General features: G+C 34.4%; 1 protein-coding gene across 4 annotated transcripts in view; it reads right to left on the reverse strand.

Annotated features, from left to right (window-relative positions):
• The window catches only part of LOC101896953 (hemicentin-1), a 1,222,160-nt gene that overhangs the window by 209,213 nt on the left and 985,109 nt on the right, over positions 1–27,838 (reverse strand). For all 4 annotated transcript variants that reach the window (XM_059126810.1, XM_059126809.1, XM_059126813.1 and 1 more), the window contains exon 12: positions 3,208–3,341. In XM_059126810.1, coding sequence (XP_058982793.1) covers positions 3,208–3,341 — 134 coding nt within the window. The remainder of the gene's footprint in view (positions 1–3,207; positions 3,342–27,838) is intronic.

A 27,838-nucleotide genomic window follows, 5' to 3' on the forward strand; every position in this document is an offset into this window, starting at 1 on the left:
ATTGGTGAGCACAAACACTTAACCGAAAATCACCAATACAACATAAAGGATTTTGTAGCATTAGCGCGAACTCGTTGAAATCTGACATACCAATATTGCAATAATAAGTAGTCAGGAAATTTCAGCGAATGTTCGAGCGATAAGTGGTGCAAAAACTGCATTATGATTCCACATATGTTTCTAAATTAGAGCTAATGCGAAAAAGGCGAGATCGTCAAGTTCTGATTTCTCAAAATTCTCTATAGCACAGGTATACATTTAGAATTGAAAGATTGGAGTGGACTTTGAGCCATGATTACTATTCAAAGATCGAAATTAAATGGCAAAAAATTATCTATCTACCGAAATTCTAGAAAAACTGAACGATTTGTCCGAAAAATCTTCAAAAATCTAATGAAAATTAAAATCACTAGATAATTTTTTAACCATAAAAATACCGAATAACTAGTGCTTATTTCGCGAAATGTACCACTTAGCTCATGTCTGATTTGAAATAGAGTTATTTGCATTCTTTCGGAATGAGGTTGTGTGTTGGATTATTATAACATAATTTTAAAAATATGGTTGTGTTGCAGCATATTTGCGTACGGATTTTGGGAGAACAGAATTGCCGTCAGCTCCATATGTAAAGAAGCCAATTTGTCGAATTTTTTGTGGCTACAATCAATTAAAAAAAGAAAAGTTATTTAGAGGAGCCTTTAAACCATGGTGGAAGAATACAGATAGATGCATCAACGCTTGGGAACATTGATATGTCAAAAAAAAAAAAAAAAATTAAATGTTTTTTCAAATATAAGTAGATTTTTATATGTTTTCTTAAATGACATCCTTCGGTGGTTATTATAATTCGCGTTTTTCAGCGATTTTTACAAATTTTAATAATATTGCATTCAACATTTTCCGTTCCAAAATTGGTTAGACAGTTCATTGTCCCAGCAGCTGTGTCGATGAGTCTACCTATATTCTTCTACCATGCTTTAAACAAAAGGTTATGCCAGATACGACGTGCGTGATGTAATGTAACCTCAAACAGATATCACTGGCAAAATAAAGCTCGATATTTTTATACCCTCCACCATACTATGGAGGGTATATTAATTTTGTCATTCCGTTTGTAACTCCTCGAAATACTCACGTCAGACCCAACAAAGTATATATATTCTTGATCAGCGTAAAATTCTAAGACGATTTAGCCATGTCCGTCTGTCTGTCTGTGTGTCTGTCTGTCTGTCTGTCCGTCTGTCTGTCTGTTGTAATCACGCTATCTTTCGAACAAATTGAGATAGAAGGCTAAAATTTTGCACATGTATATTTTGCCAGTAGGCAGGTTAAGTAAATGGGTCATGTAGGTCCAAGTTTTCATATAGCCCCCATATAACGGTACCTCTCGATATTCGGTATTTTGATGATTTTAGCGACATTATTCACCGGAATTAGCGACATTATTCACAAATTTGGCATTTGAAGTTCGTAATGGATACTACAGCCTAAGACAGAAAATTATCTGTGCAGGTCCACGTCTTCGTATAGCCCCCATATAATGGTACCCCCCGATATTCGGTATTTTGATGATTTTAGCGACATTTTTTAACGGAACCGTTCCAAATTTGTGTATTTGAAGTTCGTAATAGATACTGCAGCAGAAAACAGAAAATGGGCCATGTAGGTCCACGTCTTCGTATAGCCCCCATATACCGTACCCCCCGATATTCGGTATTTTGATGATTTTAGCGACATTATTTAACGGAACCGTTCCAAATTTGGTATTTGAAGTTCGTAATAGACACTGCAGCAGTAAACAGAAAATGGACCATGTAGGTCCACGTCTTCGTATAGGCCCCATATACCGTACCCCCCGATATTCGGTATTTTGATGATTTTAGCGACATTATTTACCGGGATTGTTTTAAATTTCGCATTTGAAGTTCGTAATGAATACTTCAGCCCATGCCAGAAAATTGTCTGTGCAGGTCCACGTCTTCGTATAGCCCCCATATAACGGTACCCCCTATATTCGGTATTTTGATGATTTTAGCTACATTATAAACAAATTTTTCTTCGCATTTAAATGTTGTAATAACTTATGACAAAAGTTGCCTATGCAGGTATACGTCGTCGTATAGACATTCGGTATTTTTAAGATTTTAACAGAATTTTTAAAGGATTTTTTTTATTTTATTTATTTATTTTTTTTGGAAATTGCCGGCCGAACTTACAGCTTTTTTACTTGTTTATTTTTATGTTTACTACATGATGGAGCGCATTGAAAATTCGTCCCGCTTGAACATAACGGGCTTTCCTTGTTTAAAGCTGATATCCAAGATAGGACTCACTATGCAAGATATAAGAATGATATTTTAAATGAATACCTGTTTTAAAGTAGTACAGATGTATACATAATTCCTGTAACCACTTAGGTAAAGCCTCATATAATTCCACCACCTGTGCCTTTATATAGCAAAAATTTCGCATGGAATTATCTCAAATATCCTGTTTTGTAATATATTTTACGGCAATAATTGTGTAATGTCCCCAGCGACACTCGTTTACTTTTAGGCATAATTATTTTAATGCTTTAAAAATCCTTTTTCAATAACATTTGTATTTGAACGTTTTAGGTTCTTAGGGGATATAAATGTACAGCCATTGTGGTATCCGGCACTTCACTAATTCCAATCACAATTTCAAACCAAATGGGCGGCAACTTTCCATTTGGGTCTCTTGTCGCATTACATTTTGTCACATGAAAACATAAGATCCAGGTTCACATAGAAATATAGGCTCGTTGTAGTATTGAATTCAAACCTACCATCTTATTGCTCACAGATATGATTTGACCCATCTTTTAAAAATAAATTTTAAAACAAAATTTAAAATTCTATATTAAAAGTCAAACATAAAGCAATTTAATGAGATATAAAAAAAAAGACAAAATATATATGGTGAGATTTCCGAAAAGCCACAAAACATACATTTATCGTTTTATTTCTGTTTTTTTTTCATTCTCATATATATTTATGTATATATAGAAGCACCGTGGATTCAGTTGGAAACAATAAATAAATAGAATTGTCATAAATAAAACTTGTATTCTTCAGTTACTTTTTGATATCATATTGAAGAATGGTTGTGTTATGTTACAATAATTTAGAATTTACCATTTGCTACATAGATATATGACAATTATATACCATAATAAACACTTACTTTTAAATGTGCATCAACAAGTTCCATTACAAAAAGCTGAGACAGACCTCCGTCGAATCCATCTGAGCAAGTTACAGTCAACGATGTCATCGATATGTTCGATAAAGTGCAATTATGGACATGATCAGGTCGTCCTTTAAAATAGAGAATATGCTTTTAGTGGTTCAATAATGTTGATTGTCGTTTTAAAAATAGGTAATTTTGAGGCCAGCAATTGACAAAATTAGAATGTATCGAAATAATATATTCAAAACCAAATTATACAAACTTAAATTTAAGTGTAGTGCCACCAGGTGGTATCCACCATTTTGAAAGTTACCTTAAAGTAATCGGCTAAAATTTCCCAAAGTAAGAGGATGTACGATATATGAAGGAAAATTTGGCTTTATATATTTTTTTTTGCAAGAGAATGTAGGGATCATTATTAACATAAATTAACAAGTTTTAAGAAATACCGTAAGCTTAAATTTCAGAAATGCAAATATCGGACCTTGCTGTTACGTGGAGAGCTTTAAATACCAAACTTCAAATAATTTCATTGAAAATGTTGTTGAAGTTATTAAAAAACCGGAATATTAGAAGGTGCCGTTGTATAAGAGATATAGCAAAATGGCATTATGCAACAACATTTTCAGCCAATGGAAGTAGTTCTCATTATATATTGCAAATGCCAAAGTGTAAACAAATCTGTTGGAAATGGTTAAAGTCATCAAAACTCCGTTTTGAAATGTTGCTAAAATCGTTCAAATACCGATTAACAGAAAGTACCGTTGTATGTAGAAAAACTCAGACCTATATGGACAGGTAGTGATATTTTTATTTGAAATGACTGTAATTAATTTATTAATAAATATTTTTAGTTCATGATAATTGTTAATTGTAGCTAAAATATTGTCCTCAAAGTCTTCAAAAGATTAAGATTAACAGTACATATGCCAGAGCTATGACAATCATATTAAGTGAAAATATGTTCACTAATACTACGTAAATCACTTGTCACCTATCCAAAATTATCATTATCGACAAACTTTTAATAAGCAGGTCCATCTGGAAGGAACTTGAAAAACTTCATATATATATATATATATATATATATATATATATATATATATATATATATATATATATATATATATATATATATCTGCGTATGCAGATCCACGTCGTCGTTTTGATGGTTAGAGTAAAAATATATATATATATATATATATATATATATATATATATATATATATTGTTACTCTAACCATCAAAACGACGACGTGGATCTGCATACGCAAAATTTGTCATAAGCCATTACAATATTCGAATATGAAACTATGACAAAAAAAATTTGAACAATGTCGCCAATATCCTCAAATTACTGCTATACGCTGTAGTATCCATTACGAACTTCAAACACCAAATTTGAAACAATTTCGGTTAATAATATCACTAAAATCATCAAAATATCCAATATCGGAAGCCACAGTTATATGGGGGCTATAAAAAGACGTAGGCCTGCACAGACAATTTTCTGTCTTAGGCTGTAGTATTCATTGCGAACTTCAAACAGCAAATTTGAAACAATTCCGGTGAATAATGTCGCCAAAATCCTCAAAATACCGAATATGGGGAGATACCGCTATATTGGGGCTATACGAAGACGTGGACCTGGGGTCTAAAATGTATATTTCTAGGTGTTACAAACGGAAAGACAAACTTAATATACCCTTCTTACTATAGTGGGGGGTATAAAAAGAGTATTGAAGTAACTGAGACAAAGCACAGAATGCTAGAATATTGAAGTTATGTACGGAATGAGCAGGAATATGGAATGAAATTCGCTGACGGATTGCAGGATAGATGTACCAAAGGGATTTCGGAAATTCGAACATTAAAGTTACCAAAAATACTTCAGGTTAAATCAGAAAATAAAGGAACTAATGTGTATTATTGAAACAGTCCAGGCAAAGAGCTTGTTTATCCTCACAGGCATTGCAAAATGTTGAAACCTTTTTGGTTTTTTCACTGTTTCTATTCGGCCGTCTGTCTGTTTAATTTTACTATAAAAATTGCTACACCGCTTTCTGAGAATCCAATAAGGCATATCTTTTAGAGCTGAGGGATTTTGGTGCTCGATAGTCAAAGGTATTCGCAAAGACTTTTTCTAAAATCAACAATTTTTGTATTGGGCTTGTATTGCTTATACAATACCAAACTATTTACAACAGCTGTGCTCAAAAGATATTCTAATGCTATCTTATGGTATCTATGGTCGGATAAATCGGTACCTTATTTTTCTCAATTGTAATCAATTAACATTTGGCCAACTACCATTAGGCCAATTAATATCTTCATGGTTCCTATTATTTTTGCCAGTGAAAACTTCATTCAAAACATGTTTGGTACTTAGCATGAGTACGTCTCTATTTCTCCATTTTACTTCTAGAACTCCGGAACACTCACGGCCGTTAGTATCAACTTTCTTTAGTTTTGCTCCAGTAACATTTTTGGAATTCCCAATTCTGTTCTTTCTTAGAGTGCCTAATAAATTTGTTTTACGATACATCAATGCAAGCGCTAAAGAGGTATATTAAGGTAAGGTTCAGCAAGATCCAATACGATTTGGATTACTCCAGGTGATGGTTGTCCTCTTGAAGAATCATCTGCTTTTCGACAATATACGGAGCTAGTATAAGTTGTATAGTCTAACTCCGTACTTATGTGATTTTCTGTAACATCAGCATCGCTTGGTGTTAGATTGCTACCAGGAACATACTCATCTCAATCTGACGGCTCAAAACCATTTTCATCGCTTTCAATGTCATCACATCTACGACGCTTCCCATACAAATTTTGAACATCCATTTTGCGCAACGGACTGTACTTTAGAGAGACTACACAAAACAAATTAAAAAAAATATAATCATGTGACAGCGGTACACATGGCACCAGAATAAAATTGTATGTACGGTGGAACTCGACGTGTTAAAGGGTACATCAATTCGATCGCAATATGAAATTTCTCCGTAGTAAATTTAATATGATGACGAAATAATAGTTTTATATCGAGTATTGTACCCGGATATTTGACACTAGTCGACCACGGAATGAGATGATGAGAAATACATAGAATAGGGCTCGGTAAGTAAGGATGATCATTTTGGAGTAAAAAATATGATCTGACATTTACTGATATTAAGCTTCATTTTCCATTTATGCAGGTATGAAATTTTTGCTCTGAATGACAATTTGAAGATTACTTATGATCGTTTTGAGACATTCATGTGGGGTTAAAATGCTAACATCAGCATATTGAGATGTAGAGCAATTGGGAAAAATAGGAAAGTCTGAGCAACATACAAGAGAGGACCTGGTATCCTTTGGATATGCCTGCAGTAATATTAATCTCGTTAGAGGTTGCATTGTTCACACATACAAACATTTTTCGATTGTCACAAAACTATTTATGAGCTTAACTAGATATAAAGAAAAACCAAATTGAACAAGCTTACAAATAAGAGCATCATGCCATAACGTATCGAAGGGTTATTACTCCCAATTAAACTAACCCAGTCAAATTCTTTTTTATACCCTCCACCTTGGAAAGGAGGGTATATTAACTTTGTCATTCCGTTTGTAACATCCTTAAATATTCGTCGTAGACCCCATAAAGTATATATATTCATAATCAGCATAAAATTCTAAGTCGATATAACGATTTCCGTCTGTCTGTCTGTCTGTCTGTCCGTCTGTCTGTTAAAATCACGATACAGCCCACATTATTTGACGTAGAGCGCCAAAACTTAGCAGAGCAATTGGTATTGTGTCTAGGATGGTTGGTATTGAAAATGAGATATATCAGTCCACCTTATGGTATAGTCCCCATATAACGGTACCTCCCGATATTCGGTATTTTGATGATTTATGCCACATTTTTTCACGGATTTGTCTGAAAATTTGTATTTGTAGGTCATAACGGGTCCCTGTACGTGTGGCAAAACATTGCATGTATAGGTCCACGTTTTGGTATAGCCCCCATATAAAGGTACCTCCTGATATTCGGTATTTTAATTATTTTTGCCACATTTTTTCACGGATTTGTCTAATAATTGGTATTTGTTGGTCATAATGGTTTCCAGCTCCGGTGGCGAGACATTGCATGTATGAGTCCATGATTTGGTTAGGCCCCATATACCGGTACCTCCCGATATTCGGTATTTTGATGGTTTTTGCCACATTTTTTCACTGATTTGTCTAAAAATTGGTATTTGTGAGTCATAATGGGTCCTAGTTCGTGTGGCGAAACATTGTATGTATAGGTCCACGTTTTGGTATAGTCCCCATATAACGGTACCTCCCGATATTCGGTATTTTGATGATTTTTGACACATTTTTTACGAATTTCTCTGAAAATTTGGTAGTTGTAGATCATAATGGGTCCCAGTTCGTATGGCGAGTCATTGTAATTATAGGTCCACGGTTTGGTATAGCCCCCATATAACGGTATCTCCCGATATTTGGTAATTTGATGATTTTTGTCACATTTTTTTCACGTATTTGTCTGAAAATTGGTATTTGTAGGTCATAATGGGTTCTAGCTCCGGTGGCTAAACATTGCATGTATGGGTCCATGATTTGGTATAGCCCCCATATAACGGTAACTCCCGATATTCGGTATTTTGATGGTTTTTGCTACATTTCTTCTAATGTGTCCTTTACCCTAGGGTGGAGGGTATTAAAAGTTTGGCCCGGCCGAACTTAATGTTCTTTTACTTGTTAAGACCTATTTTCATAAAGTTATGTATTCGTTTTGGTTGATGAGTTCTATGAAAGCTTCTGAAACGAAACTGTCCGTCTGGTATTATACAATGATTTTCAATTTTCAAAAAATAAATATTTTTTTCTTTAATAACATTTTCAAAGACTTTAATATTTTTATTTTTTAAACTAATAGACCTGTAACTACTACAGAACTTGGAGGCTTACCAGTTTTTTGTTTGAAAGTAGGTTACTTTTATGTAACAGTTAAATATAAAGGTTAAAAAGGAACAGTGTTGGCTTGTTTGTTCGGAATACCTTAGTATTTTGTTGTTGCAAAATGGTCAGGGTTAATCCCATTATTGTTGATTTTATAAAAACCAACGTTTGTTTATTAGTGGAGAACGATGGTAATGTTTACCAGGGGGTAAGGCAGGGAACACCTAGGTTTCGGAAAGAGCCACCAATCTTCATCAGATTCCTTGTTTTTTGTCTGGGATATTCTCCCCAGAAGTTATTTTAAAAATAACTCCTATGACAAAAACTTTTTTTACCCAAGTGAGGAGATTGTAAGCTCAATAGAAGAGGAATCCAAGAATTAAAGAAAACTAAATTCTTTTGGAAAATCTTCTAAATCTTTCATCTTTCTCCACTTGTTATGCTTTCGTTTTACATGAACGAAGTAGCATAACCATGTAAGTTGGTTTTGTCTGTTACAACAAAAACCTCTTCGTCGACCGTGCCTTGTCTATTAATTGAACAGTGTTGACTGGTTTGTTAGGGATACCATAGTATTTTGTTGTTGTAAAATGGTCAGGCTTAACCCCATTATTGTTATTTTTATAAAAAAAACGTTTGTTTATTATAAAAACAACAATAATGCGATTAAGCCTTACCATTTGACAACAACAAAATCTGGTCCCATGGACTGTTACTTTTTCATAGTTTTTATTAAGGAGTATATGCTTTTAGAGTCAACAAGATCAGTTATACAGGCAGGTGATTCTGTGATACGAAATCCATCCATGGAAGTAGAAATCATTTTACCGTGAGATTGGTCACCTAAATTTTTTTCAATATTATAATTTCTTGAAAATTATCAGCTAAATCTTCAGCTTTCTCTTTATTCAAAAGCAATGTATTATCAGCATTTAGAAAGGAATGACATTACTAAGTATTTTTTGCGTTAATCTTTACTTATGCTCCAATACGGTTTATTAGATTTAAAAAACGGTTTTCCCATATTTGCAACGATATTGAAAAATCGCTTTACTGATAATAAAAGTAAGTTCCGTCATATTATAATCATAGGCACGTCTGTAGGTAGACCATTGTCGTTTAAAATAGTTTTTAAGTTTAATTGTATTTAATATTTGTTAGGTCATTTATTGACATTTTTTGGATACTTTTTATGTTATACCCTTTTATGCTCAACTTCAGTTTATTTGTCTCCTATGCAAGTGTTGTTATTATCAGTTATATCAGTAGTAATATAATCGTTTACTATCATTGGAATATCAGAAAAAAAAAAACGGACGACAGCTGAGATTGAAAACCTTTTCAATTAGCATTTTTATATTCGATATCGTGGAAATGGGTATTTACCCATTACGGGACTAAGATCATTTCTCACCGTAATTTGCGAAATATAATTGGGTGTATTTGTTATTATTAGACCTACAGTCGATGGTGAAGACCTGTTGGAGTGTGGAATATATGTGTGTTCATCAGGGTGTAAAATAGAAATAGGGAAAAATGTAGCTAATCCATTTAGAATATTTCCCTGACTATAAACTCTTGTAAAATCCCAATTCCTGTATTTACTATTAAAGTTTCCACAAAAATGTCAATTGATTTTGCAAAATTTCAATACCGGCATTCTCAATAATTTATGTGGGAATAACAGGTAAATCTCAAGGATTTAAAGACTTATAGACGCGAAAACAAACAATGTTTGGATGATACAGTATTAGAGAGTATGCCAACAATTTTTCAGAGAGTGAACAATCTTCAATATTATTTTGCTGAAGAGAATTAAAGATTTCAGCATATTCGTTTCGGATACTAAAAAAGTTCCGGAACATAATATTTAAAGATTCAGCATAGATTCTGTTGTATAAATAATTTATTACTAACTGAGCAATAACATTAAACTGTTATTGTTTATTTTTTACAATTTCTCTATCAGAGAATAAATTGTTTTGGGCTACCTTGTTGGTATAAGTAGATGAGCTTATAATATTCCCAGTTGTGGTGTTGCCGTGTAGCTGAGTCCACACATGGCCGGTCGGAGGGTGTTGAACAAATTTCTTTGGGGACATATTAGGTTTATTGGTCTTAGGCTTCAACTGACTATATTATTTTGTCCCAATTCACAAAAATCTTCATTTGGAATGATGAAAGTTGTGGATTTTTTTCGTTTATTATTGGGATTATTTAAAAGCTCTTTGATTTCCAAATACATCTTCCTATTAGAACAAACTTTAAAACTGGCCTTGTGATCATCACTAAAATTTGCCCTTTTTATTTTTATTTGCATTTGGGCAAACAACAGGCTCATTTTTGCCAGCACAGTTGGCACAATTTGTATTTACACTGAAGTTCCTTTCGCCAGGGCCATGTATCATCTACATCTGACATTGTACTACTTTGTTTCTGGCTTTTCGTTGATAATACCACTTAATAATTACCCTGAAGAGAGACTTAATTTTTGACAACTTAATGAGGGGGTGGTTTACACCCTCAGGTGACCGGCCGTCATTTTTTCTCTTCCAAGAAGATATTTTACTGTGCCAACAGATTGACTCAAAACATTGATCGGGGACAACACTACTTTCATTTCCGGAGAGCAGCCACCAATTTCAATATTATTCTCATCATCATAAACAGCATCACCTAAATCTTGTAAAGGAAAATAATTATTACTCGCCTTAGAAAATGCTTTTCTATGACTTTATGTAGACATTTCGTCTACATCATAATGCGTAAATAATCTTTTATTTATTTTCTTTATTTTCAGTGCATTCGCTTAAATAAATGTCGAAAACATAATAATAACTTCCACAAAAAAATGTAATATTTAATACGTTATTTAACATCCTGTAGGTGTACGTCTATTGCACGAGAGTACAAAGAAAAACATAACTAGGAATTAGGGGTAATATCCGCTTAATGGAGGATGAAACCAGAGAAATAATTTCACTCGTTTTACGACGCTATTTGTTCTATAGCTGATAGGCTTGAACAATCTACACCAGAAGAGGAGATGACAGAAATACCCATACGAAACTTATGAACGTATATTAGGTATGAATTGCGTTTAAATATTTACTGTTGCGAAAATTTTATTGAGAAATATTAAAGGGCGATATATATTTAAAGAAAATACCTTGTGGGAATACATTACTTTCTAAGCGATATAGTAACGCTCGCAGAAAAGTAGTAGTAGTAAAAGTAAATTTGTAATCATGTGGCGATATTATAGCCCATTACATATATAAGGTAAGGTATAAGGTAAATATTTACTGTTGCGAAAATTTTATTGAGAAATATTAATGGGCGATATATATTTAAAGAAAATACCTTGTGGGAATACATTACTTTCTAAGCGATATAGTAACGCTCGCAGAAAAGTAGTAGTAGTAAAAGTAAATTTGTAATCATGTGGCGATATTATAGCCCATTACATATATAAGGTAAAATGTTGATTTAGGTAATTTTTCAACCCAAGACAAGATAGTTTTCGCCTATGGATGTGGTCTTAAATACATATACATATATTTTATAGCCCATCACATATATAAGGTAAAATGTTGATTTAGGTAATTTTTCTACCCAAGACAAGATAATTTTCGCCTATGGTTGTGGTCTTAAATACGTATACAAGACACAATAAACGAGGTGTGCTACACATTTTTGTGTATCCCCCATGTAATGGTACCTCACATAATTGGGTATTTTGATGATATGAAGGACATTATTCACCGGAATTGTTTGAAGTTTGATGAAATTGTTTCAAATTTTGTATTTGTATTCGGTTTTTGCTCAAGCTGTATTTTTGATAGAAGTTTTTTTTTTTTAAATTTTTGAAGTTCCTTCCATATTGTGGCGAGTATCAAACGTTCGGCTCCACCCAAACAAGCTTGTTTGCTTGTTATAGTTTTTACTTTTTATATCTCCTATGTTGGCAAAAGCAGACGTCAAATTATTAAAACCTTCGCGGCCTGAATTCTTATTTTTCAATTAAGTCGTACATTGCAATCATTAGGGCATCAAAATACGGTGATGGTGTCCAACTAACTAACGGAATTTTTAGATATATGAAAATGCCTACAACAAGTAGACGCAGTTTAAACAAGTAAAAAATATTAAGTTCGACCGGGCCAAACTTTTAATATCCTCCACCTTAGGGTAAAGGAAACATTAGAAGAAATGTGGCAAAAACCATTAAAATGACGAATATCGGGAGGTACCGTTATATGGGGGCTATATCAAATCGTGGACCTACACATGCAATGTTTCGCCAAAGGAGCTAGAAACCATTATGAGCTACAAATACCAATTTTCAGACAAATCCGTGAAAAAATGTGGCTAAAATCAACAATTACCGAATATCGAGAGGTACCGTATTATGGGGCCTATACCAAAACGTGGACCTATAACTACAATGACTCGCCACACGAACTGGGACCCATAATGATCTACAACTACCAATTTTCAGAGAAATTCGTGAAAAAATGTATCAAAAATCATCAAAATACCGAGTATTGGGAGGTACCGTTATATGGGGACTATACCAGAACGTGGACCGATATATCTCATTTTCAATACCATCCATCCTAGACACAATACAAATTGCTCTGCTAAATTTTAATTTAATTCTTTCGGAAGCAAGAGTGATTTCCACAGACGGACAGGCGAACGGGCATCGCTAAATCGACATAGAATTTTATGCTGATCAAGAATGTGTGGGGTCTAAAATGTGTATTTCGAGATGTTACAAACGGAATGAAAAACTTAATATACCCTTCATCCTATGGTAAAGGGTATAAAAATTGCTCAGTAGATAAGCTATTAAAGAAGACAACCGATAAAATGATCAAGGAACATCTAAAGTAGTTTCTATACCAAAAGTTAATAACTTAAGAAAAATAGAACATTTTCGCCCAATATCCATATTATCTATTGTTGATAACATTTTTGAACAACTAATACATAAACAACTTTTTGGGTTTTTATACCCTCCACCTTGGAAAGGAGGGTATATAAACTTTGTCATTCCGTTTGTAACATCCCTAAATATTCGTCGTAGACCCCATAATGTATATATATTCATAATCAGCATAAAATTCTAAGACGATTTAATGATGTCCATCTGTCTGCATTGGTATGATTTTGATGATTTTTGTCACACTTTATCACAGATTTGCCTAAAAATTGGAAATATTGTATGTATAGGTCCACGCTTTTGTATAGCCCTATATAGCGGTACCTCCCGATATTCGGTATTTTGATGTTCTAGTGTTTCCATTACCCTAAGGTGGAGGGTATTAAAAGTTCGGCCCGGCCGAACTTAATGTTTTTTTACTTGTTTAATTATAATAACAAATTGCATGAATATCAGTTTAGTTTCAGGAAAGATTGTGATACAGAAGAAGTATCAATGATTGTTCCAAATTTCATATATAAAGGTTTATATTGTAATTCTGTGGTAGCTGGCGTTTTCTATGATTTCAGTAGGGCTTTCGATATGGTAGATCACAATATATTGTTAAGAAAGCAAGATCAATATAGAATACGTGGAAACACTTTGCTGTTAATAGAGGATTATCTATACAATCGAAAGCAGTTTGTTGAAGTATATGACACCAAAAGTCGGCTTCAGTACGCGAAATACGGTGTACCTCAATGCAGTGCTTAGGTCCGCTTTAAAACGAATTGTCTCAACTTCAACTCTTTGGTGAGCTGTTCATTTACGTAGGTAGATTAATCTACCCATATAGTCATAAAATTGTTGTAAGACCGTATGTGGAGCATGTTGCTTCATTAATATTTGAATATTTTAAGACGATTTAGCCATGTCCGTCTGTCCTTCTGTCTGTTGTAATCACGCTATCTTTCGAATAAATTGAGATAGAAGGTTAAAATTTTGCACACATGTATATTTTGCCAGTAGGCAGGTTAAGTTCGTAAATGTGCCATGTATGTCCAAGTTATCATATAGCCCCCATATAACGGTACCTCTCGATATTCGGTATTTTAATGATTTTAGCGACATTATTCTCCGCAATTGTTTCAAATTTGGCATTTGAAGTTCGAAATGGATACTACAGCCTAAGACAGAAAATAATCTGTGTAGGTCCACGTCTTCGTATAGCCCCTATATAACGGTACCCCCCGATATTCGGTATTTTGATGATTTTAGCGATATTATTTACCGGAATCGTTTCAAATTTGGCATTTGAAGTTCGTAATAGATACTGCAGCATAAAACAGAAAATGGGCCATGTAGGTCCAAGTTATCATATAGCCCCATATAACGATACCTCCCGATATTCGGTATTTTGATGATTTTAGCGACATTATTCACCGGAATTGTTTCAAATTTGTCATTTAAAGTTCGAAAAGGATACTACAGGCTAAGACAGAAAATTTCTGTGCAGATTTTTCTTCAAGTTTCACATTTAAATATTATTAAGATTTTAACAGAATTTTTAACGGATTTTATTTTTTTTTTTTTTTTTTGGAAATTGCCAAATTTGTACCAAATGGTGGAGGGTATTTATTTGCTTTTTTACTTGTTTCTTCCACAAAGCAACGTTAATACGGCTTAGACCATATAACGGTACCCCCTATATTCGTTATTTTGATGATTTTAGCCACATTTTTCAATGTAATTGTCTGAAATGCTACACAAGGAGTTCCTTGTGAGTACTTTATCCCTTGGCTGAGAATTATCTATATAGGTCCCCGATATCTTATAGCCCCCATATAACGCCCCAACCCCCTCCCCCCATTATTCTGTATTTTGATGATTTTAGCCACATTTTCTGTTGGAATGGTCTGAAAAATCACACAAGGAGTTACTTGTGGGTACTTTATACCTCGGAAGAGAATTATCTATATAGGTCGAAGATATTGAATATTCCCCATATAACGGTACCCCCGATATTCGGTATTTTGATGATTTTAGCCACATTTTCTGATGGAATTGTCTGAAAATTCACACAAGGAGTTCCTTGTGAGTACTTTAACCCTTGGCTGAGCATTATCAATATAGGTCCACGATATCGTATAGCCCTCATATAACGGCCCCCATTATTTTGTATTTTGATGATTTTAGCCACATTTTCTAATAGAATAGTCTGAAAATCCACACGAGGAGTTATTTGTGGCCACTTTACCCCCTGAAAGAGAATTGTCTATATAAGTCCACGATATTGTATATCCTGTCTTAAATTCTATACAAGGGGTTCTTTGTAAACACTCTACCCCCTGACAGGGAATTCTCTATATAGGTTCATGATATCGTAGGTCCACGATATAGAATATCGTGGACCTATATAGACAATTCTCTTTTAGGGGGTAAAAGAACTCCTCGTGTGGACTTTCAGACTATTCCATTAGAAAATGTGGCAATAATCGTCAGAATACAGAATATCGGGGGGTACCGTTATATGGGGGTTATACGATATCGTGGACCTGTATAGATAATTCTCAGCCAAGGGATAAAGTACTCACAAAGAACTCCTTGTGTGGGGTTTTATACAATTCTATTAGAAAATGTGGCTAAAATCATCAAAATAACGAATACAGTTATATGGGGGCTATACGATATCGTGGACCTATATACATAATTCTCTGCCAAGAGATAAAGTACTCTTAGGGAACTGCTTGTGTGGGTTTTGCATACAATTCCATTGAAAAATGTGGCTAAAAACATCAAAATACCGGATATCGGGGGTACCGTTATATGGGGGCTATACGATATCGTGGACCGATATAGCCCATCTTCGAACTTAACCTGCCTGCAGACATAAGAGAGATCTGGGCAAATTTTAGCTTTCTATGTTAATTCATTTAGCCTGTAGCGTGATTACAATGGACGCTACACGGACGGACAGGGCTAAATCTTAGAATTTTACGCTGATCAAGAATATATATACTTTGTTGGGTCTAAAATGATTATTTCGATGAGTTACAAACGGTATGACGAACTTAATATACCCTCCATACTATGTATGGTAGAGGGTATAAAAATATAAGGTAACATAAACATAACATTAACATAAATATTTTTTATACCCTCCTCCAAAAAAAGTGTGGAGGGTATATTAAGTTCGTCATTCCGATTGTAACTCATCGAAATAATCATTTTAGACCCAACAAAGTATATATATTCTTGATCGGCGTAAAATTCTAAGACGATTTAGCCCTATCCGTCCGTCTGCCCGTCTGTTGTAATCACGCTACAGTCTAAACGAATTAAGATAGGAAGCTAAAATTTTGCACAGATCTTTCTTTTGTCTGCAGGCAGGTCAAGTTCGAAGATGGGCTATATCGGTCCACGATATTGTATAGCCCCCATATAACGGTACCCCCGATATTCGGCATTTTGATGATTTTAGCCACATTTTTCAATGGAATTGTCTGAAAATCCACACAAGTAGTTCCTTGTGGGTACTTAATACCTTGCCAAAGAATTATCGGTATAGGTCCACAATATCGTACAGCCTCCATATAACGGCACCCCCCGGTATTCGACATTTTGATGATTTTAGCCACATTTTTTCAATGGAATTGTCTGAAATTCCACAAAAGGAGTCCCTTGTGGGCATTTTACCCCCTCGTATATCCCCCATATAACTGTACCCCCGATATTCGGTATTATGATGATGTTATCCACATTTTTCAATGGAATTGTCTTAAAATCCATACAAGTAGTTCCTTGTGAGTACTTTACCTCCTGAGAGAGAATTGTCTATACAAGTCCACGATAACGTATATCCCCCATATAACGGTACATAAAAGGAGTCCTTTGTGGGCATTTTACCCCCTCGAAAAGAATTGTCTATATAGGTCCACGATATCGTATATCCCCCATATAACTGTACCCCCCATATTCGGTACTTTGATGATGTTAGCCACACTTTTCAATGGAATTGACTTAAAATCCACACAAGTAGTTCCTTGTGAGTACTTCACCCCCTGAGAGAGAATTGTCTATACAGGTCCACGATATCGTATATCCCCCATATAACGGTACCCCCCGATATTCGGTATTTTGATGATTTTACCCACATTTTTCAACGGAATTGTCTGAAAATCCACACAAGGAGTTCCACGATATCGTATAGCCCTCATATAACTGTACCCCCGATATTCCGTATTTTGATGTTTTTAGTCATATTTTTCAACGGAATGGTCATAAGGGGTTCTTTGTACACAAGGGGTTCTTTGTGAGCACTTTACCCCCCGACAGAGAATTCTCTATATAGGTTAGCGATATTCGGTATTTTGATTATTTTAGCCACACACGAAGTTCTTTGTGAGAACTTTGCCCCTGAAACGGAATTATCTATATAGGTCCACAATATCATATATCCCCCATATAACGGTACTCCCCTATATTCGGTATTTTGATGATTTTAGCCACTTTTTCCAATTTAATTATCTGAAAATCCACACAAGGAGTTCCTTGTGAGTACTTTACACGCAGACATAGTTTTACCTTTATAGGTCCACAATATCGTATATCCCCCCATATATCGGCACATTCTTATATTAGATATTTTAAAGATTTAAAAAGAATTTTTAATGGATTTTATTTTTTTGAGAATTTTCTAATTTTTCAAAGTGATCTCATTGGACTGTTAAGTTCATAATTTCTTCTTGCAATGAACAATTTCAAGGGTTCAATATTACGAGTTCTACGAAAAGGAACATTAGAGCTTATTTCACCATCGGGAAAGGGGGAATCAATCAATCCACGTATTAATTTAATGATAAATAATGGAAGATCGATCAAAATTAAACGGCTCTCGTATGGCGGAAGAAGTTCAGAGGGGTTCCAATTTAAACCACGCAAAGCAAAAATTAAAAACTGAATTTGTACTGATTCAATTTTATCAGAATAATATTTATAAAATGGACTCCATAATATACAACCATATTCTAATACTGGACGAACTAGACTAACAATCAATCTTTTGGTTACGTAAGGGTCATTAAACTCTTTGGACCAACGCTTGATGAAGCCTAGTAAAGATTTAGCTTTATTAACACAAGAATCAATGTGTAAATCAAAAAAAGACTCAATATTATCCAATTTGTAAGAGCCAATATGGTAGTAAGATAATAATGATTGGTTTCGAAAGTGCGAAGAAGTTCAGAGGGGTTCCAATTTAAACCATACTGATTCAATTTTATCAGAATAATATTTATAAAATGGACTCCATAATATACAACCATATTCTAATACTGGACGAACTAGACTAACAATCAATCTTTTGGTTACGTAAGGATCATTAAACTCTTTGGACCAACGTTTGATGAAGCCTAGTAAAGATTTAGCTTTATTAACACAAGAATCAATGTGTAAATCAACAAAAGACTCAACATTATCCAATTTGTAAGAGCCAATATGGTAGTAAGATCATAGACCAATATAGACAACGAAAAGTTATAGACAACGAAAAGTTAGTTTTGTCTTTTTATCCAGGTGGCTCTCATCATGTTTTGCATAGTCAACATGCTGATTTACGCGTTCAAGCCACTCGACTTCGAAAACACATTTTATCGTTTTTCAAGAATTTCACTTGGTTATTCCGGAAGTTTTTGATGTCATCACGTAATTTTCACATTTCTTTTATTATGGAACAATTTCCAACTGACAAATATCCTACAGTTTTTGTTATTTTTAACGTTTTAGAATTGAGTGACTTCAATATTCCCACTCAAACCCCTGAAACGATATAGACGACATCTGCTGATTCGATTTTTTTCGAAGATAAACGGTGAGAGCATTTCGTTGTCTATATTTTCATTTGTCTATAGTAAGATAATAATGATTGGTTTCGAAAGTGCGACATTTTTTTGCATTTTTTAGGTTAAGAGACATACCATTCGCACTACACCAATTTACGAGGGTGTGTAAATCGTATTGTAATGAAATTGCATCGTTAAGTGAGTTTATGTGAAGAAAGAGTTTTACATCATCAGCGTAGATCAGAATTTTAGAAAAACGAATAATTTTCGGAATATCGTTCAGGTAAAGAACAAATAGTAGTGGACCCAAGTGACTTCCCGACAAGTAAAAATGATACATTGTGTGGAGCAGTATAGGGAGAGGTTCTCAAGCTCATTAAAATTTCGTATTGTAATTGAAAGTATAAATTACATATCTAATGTAAACAATCAACACGTGTGCCTTACACAAATAAAGCATGTGTGGGGTTGTCCATAAGGTAAATTAATTGTTCCTATAGCAATAAATTATCCCTATCCTGATTAAAAGTGTCAAATAACATATCTAAAGTAAAGAAATAAATGGAAACAGTGAACAAGTGTGTGGCGAACTCTTCAAATTCCCTCTGTCTGTTCGTCAGCATGTTCAATCATGCTCAAAATTAACGTGGTGTGGTAAACTCTTCCCTTTGTCCGTAAGCATATTCAATCATGTCGTTCATTTCCTAATATTCTGAAACAAACGGAAGGCGTCCTGTTTTAGTATAAGTTAGATCTTTGGGCGTTAAAATCTTTAAAAAATAAGATCAACTTGATCATTTATCCGACACTTTGTCAAAAAGTACCGGGGACACTTTTTTACCATAAAAACATAAATTATCAAAATTGAACTTGTATTTATGAAACTTATCAAAAGTTTCACGGCTGTCTTTATTATCGAAACCAAGTTTATTTATTTTCCGCTGGTAAAAGAGTGACTTAAATCTATTTTATAATTATGAAGTGAAAATACATTGGAATTACAATTCGTATATTTACTTGCTTACTAAACACATTGATTTTCCTTGAAAACTGTTGTTTAAAAATGAGTTGTTGCTACCAAAAAGAATTTCTACTTAATATAATCTGCACAACAATCTTTCCAAGGGATGACGGAGTCAACTACCGAAAATGTATTTTTTGGGCTTAATGAAATAATTGATGGGAATTGAATTTTCGGAATATTTCGGACAGACGAATGTTTGTAATGTAGTTTCATTGGAATTGAGTTAGCAGTTTTTACAAGTTTGTTGTTGCTGACCTGAAGGTTATTCTTCTCAGTGATTAACTTATTATGTGTTAACTCCTCTCCGTTTAAAACCGATTGTTCCCAATCCTTAGAAATAAGGTCGGTCATGACCACTTGTGGCCATGGCACTACACTTTGTTTCGAGTGACTGGGATCTCAATTAATTCGTTACCAGGGGCAATTTTATGAATGACTACTTTTTGTATTTTCTTCGTGAATAACTCAATTATCAATAGACATACACCAAAAATGGAAAATAGAGAAAATATTTTTAGTAACAACTGTTTTTGGCTTGAATTCTTGAATAGTCGTAGTATTATTGATATTATTTACTGTTCCACCAAAATCATTAAAACTAAGAATATCGGTGAAATATTTTCTAACTGAGGAACATGACGCCCGTTAGTTATTGAACAGGTTGAGTTCAATCCGTGTAGTAACGGTGGGATCAAAGGATTTTTGTTATGTTTACCAATTGGTCACTTTGGAAAAATTTTATATTTTTTGTTTTTATGTAGTTTCGAATGCAAATTTAATTTCTTTATTAAAAAAAAACAGCCACACCATTTGGTACAAATTTGGCAATTTTCCAAAAATTAAAATCCATTAAAAATTCTGTTAAAATCTTAAAAATACCGAATGTAGCGGTATATTAGGGTCTATACGACGAAGTGGACCAGCATACGCAACTTTTGTCATAAACCTGCACAGACGATTTTCTGGCATAAGCTATAGTATCCATTACAAACTTCAAATGCGAAATTTGAAACAATTCCGGTAAATAATGTCGCTAAATTCATCAAAATACCTAATATCAGGGGGTACAGTTATATGGGGGCTATACGAAGCCGTGGACCTGCACAGACAATTTTCTGTCATAGGCTGTAGTACTCATTACGAACTTTAAACACTAGATTTGAAATAGTTCCGGTAAATAATGTCGCTAAAATCATCAAAATACCGAATATGGGGGTGTACCGTAATATGGGGCTATACGAAAACGTGGACCTGCACACACAATTTTCTGTCATAGGCTGTAGTATTCATTACGAACTTTAAATACTTAATTTGAAATAGTTCCGGTAAATAATGTCGCTAAAATCATTAAAATACCGAATGTCGGGGAGAACTGTCATTACAAAGTTAAAATACCAATTTTTAAACAATTCCGGTAAATAATGTCGCTAAAATCATCAAAATACCGAATATCGGGAGGTACCGTTATATGGGGGCTATACGAAGACGGGGACCTACATGGCCCATTTATATATATATATATATATATATATATATATATATATATATATATATTCTTTATGGGCTCTAAAATGTATTTCGAGGTGTTACAAAGGAAATGACAAACTTAGTATACCCTCCATACTATGGTGGAGGGTATAATGAATATACAATATTTTGCTTTGCCCATTGTATTGCGAATTCAATAGTAGTTAAATCTAAATTTTATCTGCATGCTTCTTTTATCGCTTTCGTTATTTCATTTCTAATTTAGGTAAGGTTTTGCAATCTCTCTGTGAAAATATCAATTTTTATTATTATTTCGGATTGGCTGTTCTAAATTATTTTAGCTGTTTATAAATCGTCGTGATCTATGGATTCGGTGATATATTTCCAGACTGTGCCTATCATATTAGTGGAACTTTTTCCCGTATGTTTCTACCGGTTTCATGGTTTCGAGGATACCATGTATTGATACATCGTGCGTTTGGAGGCGGAAAAGAGATTTTATTTAGGTATGGTTTGTGTGTTATTTTGCACTGTATGTCATTAACGAGTTTCTTGCATTGGCCCATGTATATGATGTGGATAATGTTGTATGTTCCATCCTGTACTTTTGGGAGTCAATTGTGAATAGGTACAAGGTATGACTGTGTGAAAATAATGATGTCCGTCTGTCTGTCTGTCTGTCCGTCTGTCTGTCTGTCCGTCTGTCTGTCTGTCCGTCTGTCTGTTGAAATCACGATACAGCCCACATTATTTGACGTAGAGCGCCAACATTTGTATTGTGTCTAGGATGGTTGGTATTGAAAATAATATCGATCCACGTTCTGGTATAGTCCCCATATAACGGTACCTCCCGATATTCGGTATTTTGATGATTTATGCCACATTTTTTCACGGTTTGTCTAAAACTTGGTATCTGTTGGTCATAATGGGTTCCAGCTCCGGTGGCGAAACATTGCATGTATGGGTCCACGATTTTATTATAGCCCCCCATGTAACGGTACCTCCCGATATTCGGTATTTTGATGGTTTTTGCCACATTTGTTTTCACTGATTTGTCTAAAAATTGTTATTTGTGGGTCATAATGGGTCCTAGTTCGTGTGGCGAGTCATTGAAATTATAGGCCCACGTTTTGGTATAGTCCCCATATAATGGTACTTCGGTAATTTGATGATTTTGCCACATTTTTTTCACGGATTTGTCTGAAAATTTCTAGGTCATAATGGGTTCTAGCTCCTTTGGCGAAACATTGCATGTGTAGGTCCACGATTTGGTATAGCCCCCATATAACGGCACCTCCCGATATTCGGCAATTTAATGTTTTTTCTCACATTTCTTCTAATGTTTCCTTTACCCTAAGGTGGAGGGTATTAAAAGTTTGGCCCGGACGAACTTAATGTTTCTTACTTGTTATTCCTGAGAGAGTAGGTGAGTGACTGTTAAGGGCCCATATAATAGTGAGCATATCCATTTCATTCGCCGCGATATGTTCTTCTGTCTTATTCAGAGTTCTTTATATAGAAGTAATTGCCTTCTTCGATACAAAACTGCTCCGAGAGCATAATCTGAAAAATCAGTTGTTAGCTCGAAGGGCTTCTCATAATTTGGATAGTAGTTAAAGCCTCTGCATTAAACTTTATAGAAATTGTTGACCTCTTCACCCCTCTAAAGTGACATCAGTCAAGGCCTAGGAAGGATGACAGTTCTTTAATAGTTCTGGGTTGGGGGAAGTTTGCAATACCTCCCGTTTTCTTTGGGATGGCTTCTGCATTATAAATCCGAGAAATTCTACTGCTTGTTTAAAAACATGGCATTTATCATATTAGCTTCTTCTATGTCACCGATGTATACGTAGCATATTCTCCATATAGGGTAAGTGTGCCTAAGTTCGGCATGTCCCAGTAGTCGGCACATTTTATTTTTAAGCCCAAATAAATGAAACTTTTTTAACTAAATGTATTTTGTTTACTTCAAATATATTTTCAGCTACCTTTGTGTACAATTTCGCTAAGAAAAGATGATTTATTCTAATAAAAATTAAATTTTTGTCTGTGAAGGTCCTCAACAATCCATATTCTTAAGAAAAGTACAATAAAGACGTCGATTCAGTTTAACTAAACAAAAATATTATATTTTAATGAATTAATTTATTATTATTATTATTATTGATTATTCTTAAAAAAACCGGTATGCCGACTGTTGGAACATGCCATACCGACAATTGGCAAGTGGTGCCGACTACTGGCAAAAAAGCATTGTTTTAATAAAACTACAAATTTATGAAATTTAATAAAAAGTTATTAATACTTTATTTATTATTGCGAAAACTATACAAAAATTTCGAATCTGAATAAATTAACTTTGTAATAATTGAAAAGTTCCACTCAGAATGGTGAGCGATTAAAAACGCGAAAATCCTAAAAGTGCCGACTACTGGTAAACTTACCTTATGTTCGTAGAGAATGTCATCGACAACTTGTTGGAATATTGACGGTGAATTGTTTAAACCAAATGGTGAATGAACTCGTATTTATCATTATTAACACAATTACCGTGAAACTCGCTTTTCAAATCTAAGAGAGAAAAGAATTTACTATTTTATAACTTTCCAAAAATCGGATATCTCAGGAATTTAATATCTATCCGAGGTTGTGTCGAAATTTAGTATGATGGCGAACGATCATGTAATTTTTTATACCCTCCACCATACATAGTATGGAGGGCATATAAATTTCGTCATTTTGTTGGTAACTCATCGAAATAATCATTTTAGACCCAACAAAATATATATATTCTTTATCAGCGTAAAATTCTAAGATTTAGCCATGTCCGTCCGTCGTTGTAATCACGCTACAGTCAAAACGAATAAAGATAGGAAGTTAAAATTTTGCACAAATCTGTCTTTTGTTTGCAGGCAGGTCAAGTTCGAAGATGGGCTATATCGGTCCACGATATCGTATAGTCCCCATATAACGGTACCCCCCGATACTCGGTATTTTGGTGATTTTAGCAACATTTTTCAACGGAATTGTCTGAAAATCCACACAAGGAGTTCCTTGTGAGTACTTTACCCCCCGAAAGAGAATTGTCTATATAGGTCCACGATATCGTATATCCCCACTTTCTTTGGGCTGGTTTCTGCATTATAAATCCGAGAAATTCTACTTCTTGTTTAAAAAATGGTATTTATCATATTAGCTTCTTCTATGTCACCGATATATACGTAGCATATTCTCCATATATGTTCGCAGAGAATGTAATCGACAACTCGTTAGGATATTGACGGTGAATTGTTTAAACCAAATGGTGAATGAACTCCAATTTATCATTATTAACACAATTACCGTGAAACTCGCTTCTCAAATCTTAGAGAGAAAAGAATTTACTATTTTCTAACTTACCTAAAAATCGGATATCTCAGGAATTGGATATCTATCCGAGGTTGTGCCGAAATTTAGTATGCTAGCGAACGATCATGTAATTTTTATACCCTCCACCATACATAATATGGAGGGTATATTAAGTTCGTCATTCCGTTGGTAACTCATCAAAATAATCATTTTAGACCCAAGAAAGTATATATATTCTTGATCAGCGTAAAATTCTAAGATTTAGCCATGTCCGTCCGTCTGTTGTAATCACGCTACAGTCAAAACGAATAAAGATAGGAAGTTAGAATTTTGCACAAATCTGTCTTTTGTTTGCAGGCAGGTCAAGTTCGAAGATGGGCTATATCGGTCCACGATATCGTATAGCCCCCATATAACGGTACCCCCCGATATTCGGTATTTTAGCCACATTTTTCAACGGAATTGTCTGAAAATCCACACAAGGAGTTCTTTGTGAGTACTTTACCCCCATATATAGATTTGTATATATAGATCCACAATATCGTATATTCCCTGTATATCGGCACCTTCCGATATTAGGTATTTTATAGATTTTAACTAAATTTTTAATGGAATTTATTTTTTTGAAAAAGTTTTAATTAGTTTCAAATATTGGAGGGTATTCAAAGTTCGTCCCTGCCGAACTTACTGCTTTTTTACTTGTTATTTATATAAATGCCCAGAATACTGTGGAAAGATTTTAGACTAGTTATTAGGAAGTATATAAGTTCGTCATCTAAATTGAAAAGGTCTATGTACGTGCGTGATGTTATTTTTAAATCACCTGCTACAGATTTTGCAAAGAATGGAAATTTGTTAGGAATTTTGATTTTGTGTGTAATTTTCTGTTATTTCTTGTTCTTGATCCTCATAATTAATGTAGTCGCGCTCGAATGGACTAACGTACCATTTTGACGGTGTATTGGGTGGTCTTCTACCTAGAAGTTGGTGTTGCGATTGTCTGTTTGCGTAATTGATTTATTGTGATTGGATACTGCTATCGACATCCATGCGTGGTTTAGGCTGTTTCTAATTATGTTCAAAATACCGTAGTATTTCGGGGAACCTTCCAAATTTTCGTATATTTTTAAAATTCTTTCTCTAAACAAGTTCATTCAAATGCAAATTAAGAACCTTCACACACAGATTAAGATTTTTATACCCTCCACAATACATTGTATGGATAGTATATTAAGTTCGTCACTCAATCGAAATAATAATTTTAGACACAACAAGGTATATATATATATTTTTTTTCGTTCCCACGCCTCCGACACCCGCCCCTGCCGACCGAGGGGGCCACCTCCCTATACGTTGAGAGCGCGTACATACCAAACTCCGGACTAGGGCGGGTTAGCAATGGTTTCACACCGGCTACAGAAACTACAACAGCCAGTGAATAAAATACGAGAGATGTTATATGTCTTCTGCAGAAGACACACACACAGCCTAGCAAACATGAATTAACAAGATACAGATTTCTACAATCGCATGCTCATTGACATGCGTCTACTGTACCGCAAAGGGAAATATAGATCAAGTGCCACTGGTTCCGTTTGGGGAGATGTAGATAAGTTGTCGATAAATAAATTTGGAGCATTAAGAACAAACACATAAAATATTTATCGAATACTCATAGAACATATATAATATTACATATGTGGAATAGAGTTCTTTATTGTATTTTACGAGTTACTTAAGCAAATGGTATTAAATAAGCTGTTATAAATAACACAAAGTGACCTAATAGGGTTGTTAAACTCATAGTTAGTCAAGGTTCGAAATAACGAGTTCTACGAGAAGGAACATTATGGTTTATTTCACCTATAAGAAATGGAGAATCAATGAAACCGGGTACTAGTTTAATGATAAATAGTGCTCTTAACATAAAACGTCTTCTTTGAAGTGATGGAAGGACAATAGAAGAGGTTCGGAAACGTCCAGTTTATATATTTTGAATCAGCGTAAAATTCTAAGACGATTTAGACCCGTCCGTCCGCCTGTTGTAATCACGCTAGAATCAAAACGAATAATGATAGGAAGCTAACATTTTGCACAGGTCAATTTTTTGTCTACAGGCAGGTCATGCTTGAAGATGAGCTATATCGGTCCACGATATCGTATGGCCCTAGATATTCGGTATTGTGATGACTTTAGTCACATTTTCCAAAGGAATTGTCTGAAAATCCAGGCAAGATGTTCTTTCTGAGCACTTTACCACATGGAAGAGAATTGTCTATAAAGGTCCACGATATCGTGTAGCACACATATAACGGTACCCCCGATATTCGTTTTTTTTCATGATTTTAGCGAAGTTATTTAATGGAATTGACTTAAAATCCACAAAAGGGGTTCCTTCTGAGTACATTACCCCTTAGAAGTGAATTGTCTAAATAGGTCCACGTTTTAGTATAGCGCCCAAATAACTGTACCCCAGATATTCGATATTTTCATGATTCTTGCGACATTATTCACCGGAATGGAGGGTGGACGGTATAAAAAGTTCGGCCCGACCGAACTTAGCTGCTTCTTTACTTGCTCTAATTAAATTTTCTTTACAATGCTCACTTTTGTAGGTTCTCTGTTCCTTTTTTATAACCTCAACCATTCTATGGTGGGTATATTAGCTTTGTCATTTCGTTTGTAACTCCTGAAATATTCATAATAGACCCTAAAAAGTACATATATTCTGGATCAGCGTAAAATTCTAAGACGATCTATAGATTCCGTCTGTCTGTTGTAACCACGATTTCTTGGAGATAGAAGGCTAAAATTTTGCATACACCCATAGTTTACCAGTAGCAGCAGCAGGTTAAGTTCGTAAATAGGCCACGTCGACCCACGTTTTCGTATAGTCCCCATATAACGGTACCTACCGATATTCGGTTTTTTTTCATGATTTTAGCGACATTATTTATCGAAATTATTTAAATTTTCGAATTTAAAGTTCGTAATGGGTACTACTGCCGATGACAAAATTTTTTGTATGCAGGTCCAAGTCTT

Source organism: Musca domestica, unplaced genomic scaffold (genome assembly GCF_030504385.1).
Source record: "Musca domestica strain aabys unplaced genomic scaffold, Musca_domestica.polishedcontigs.V.1.1 4, whole genome shotgun sequence".
Taxonomy (NCBI): domain Eukaryota; kingdom Metazoa; phylum Arthropoda; class Insecta; order Diptera; family Muscidae; genus Musca; species Musca domestica.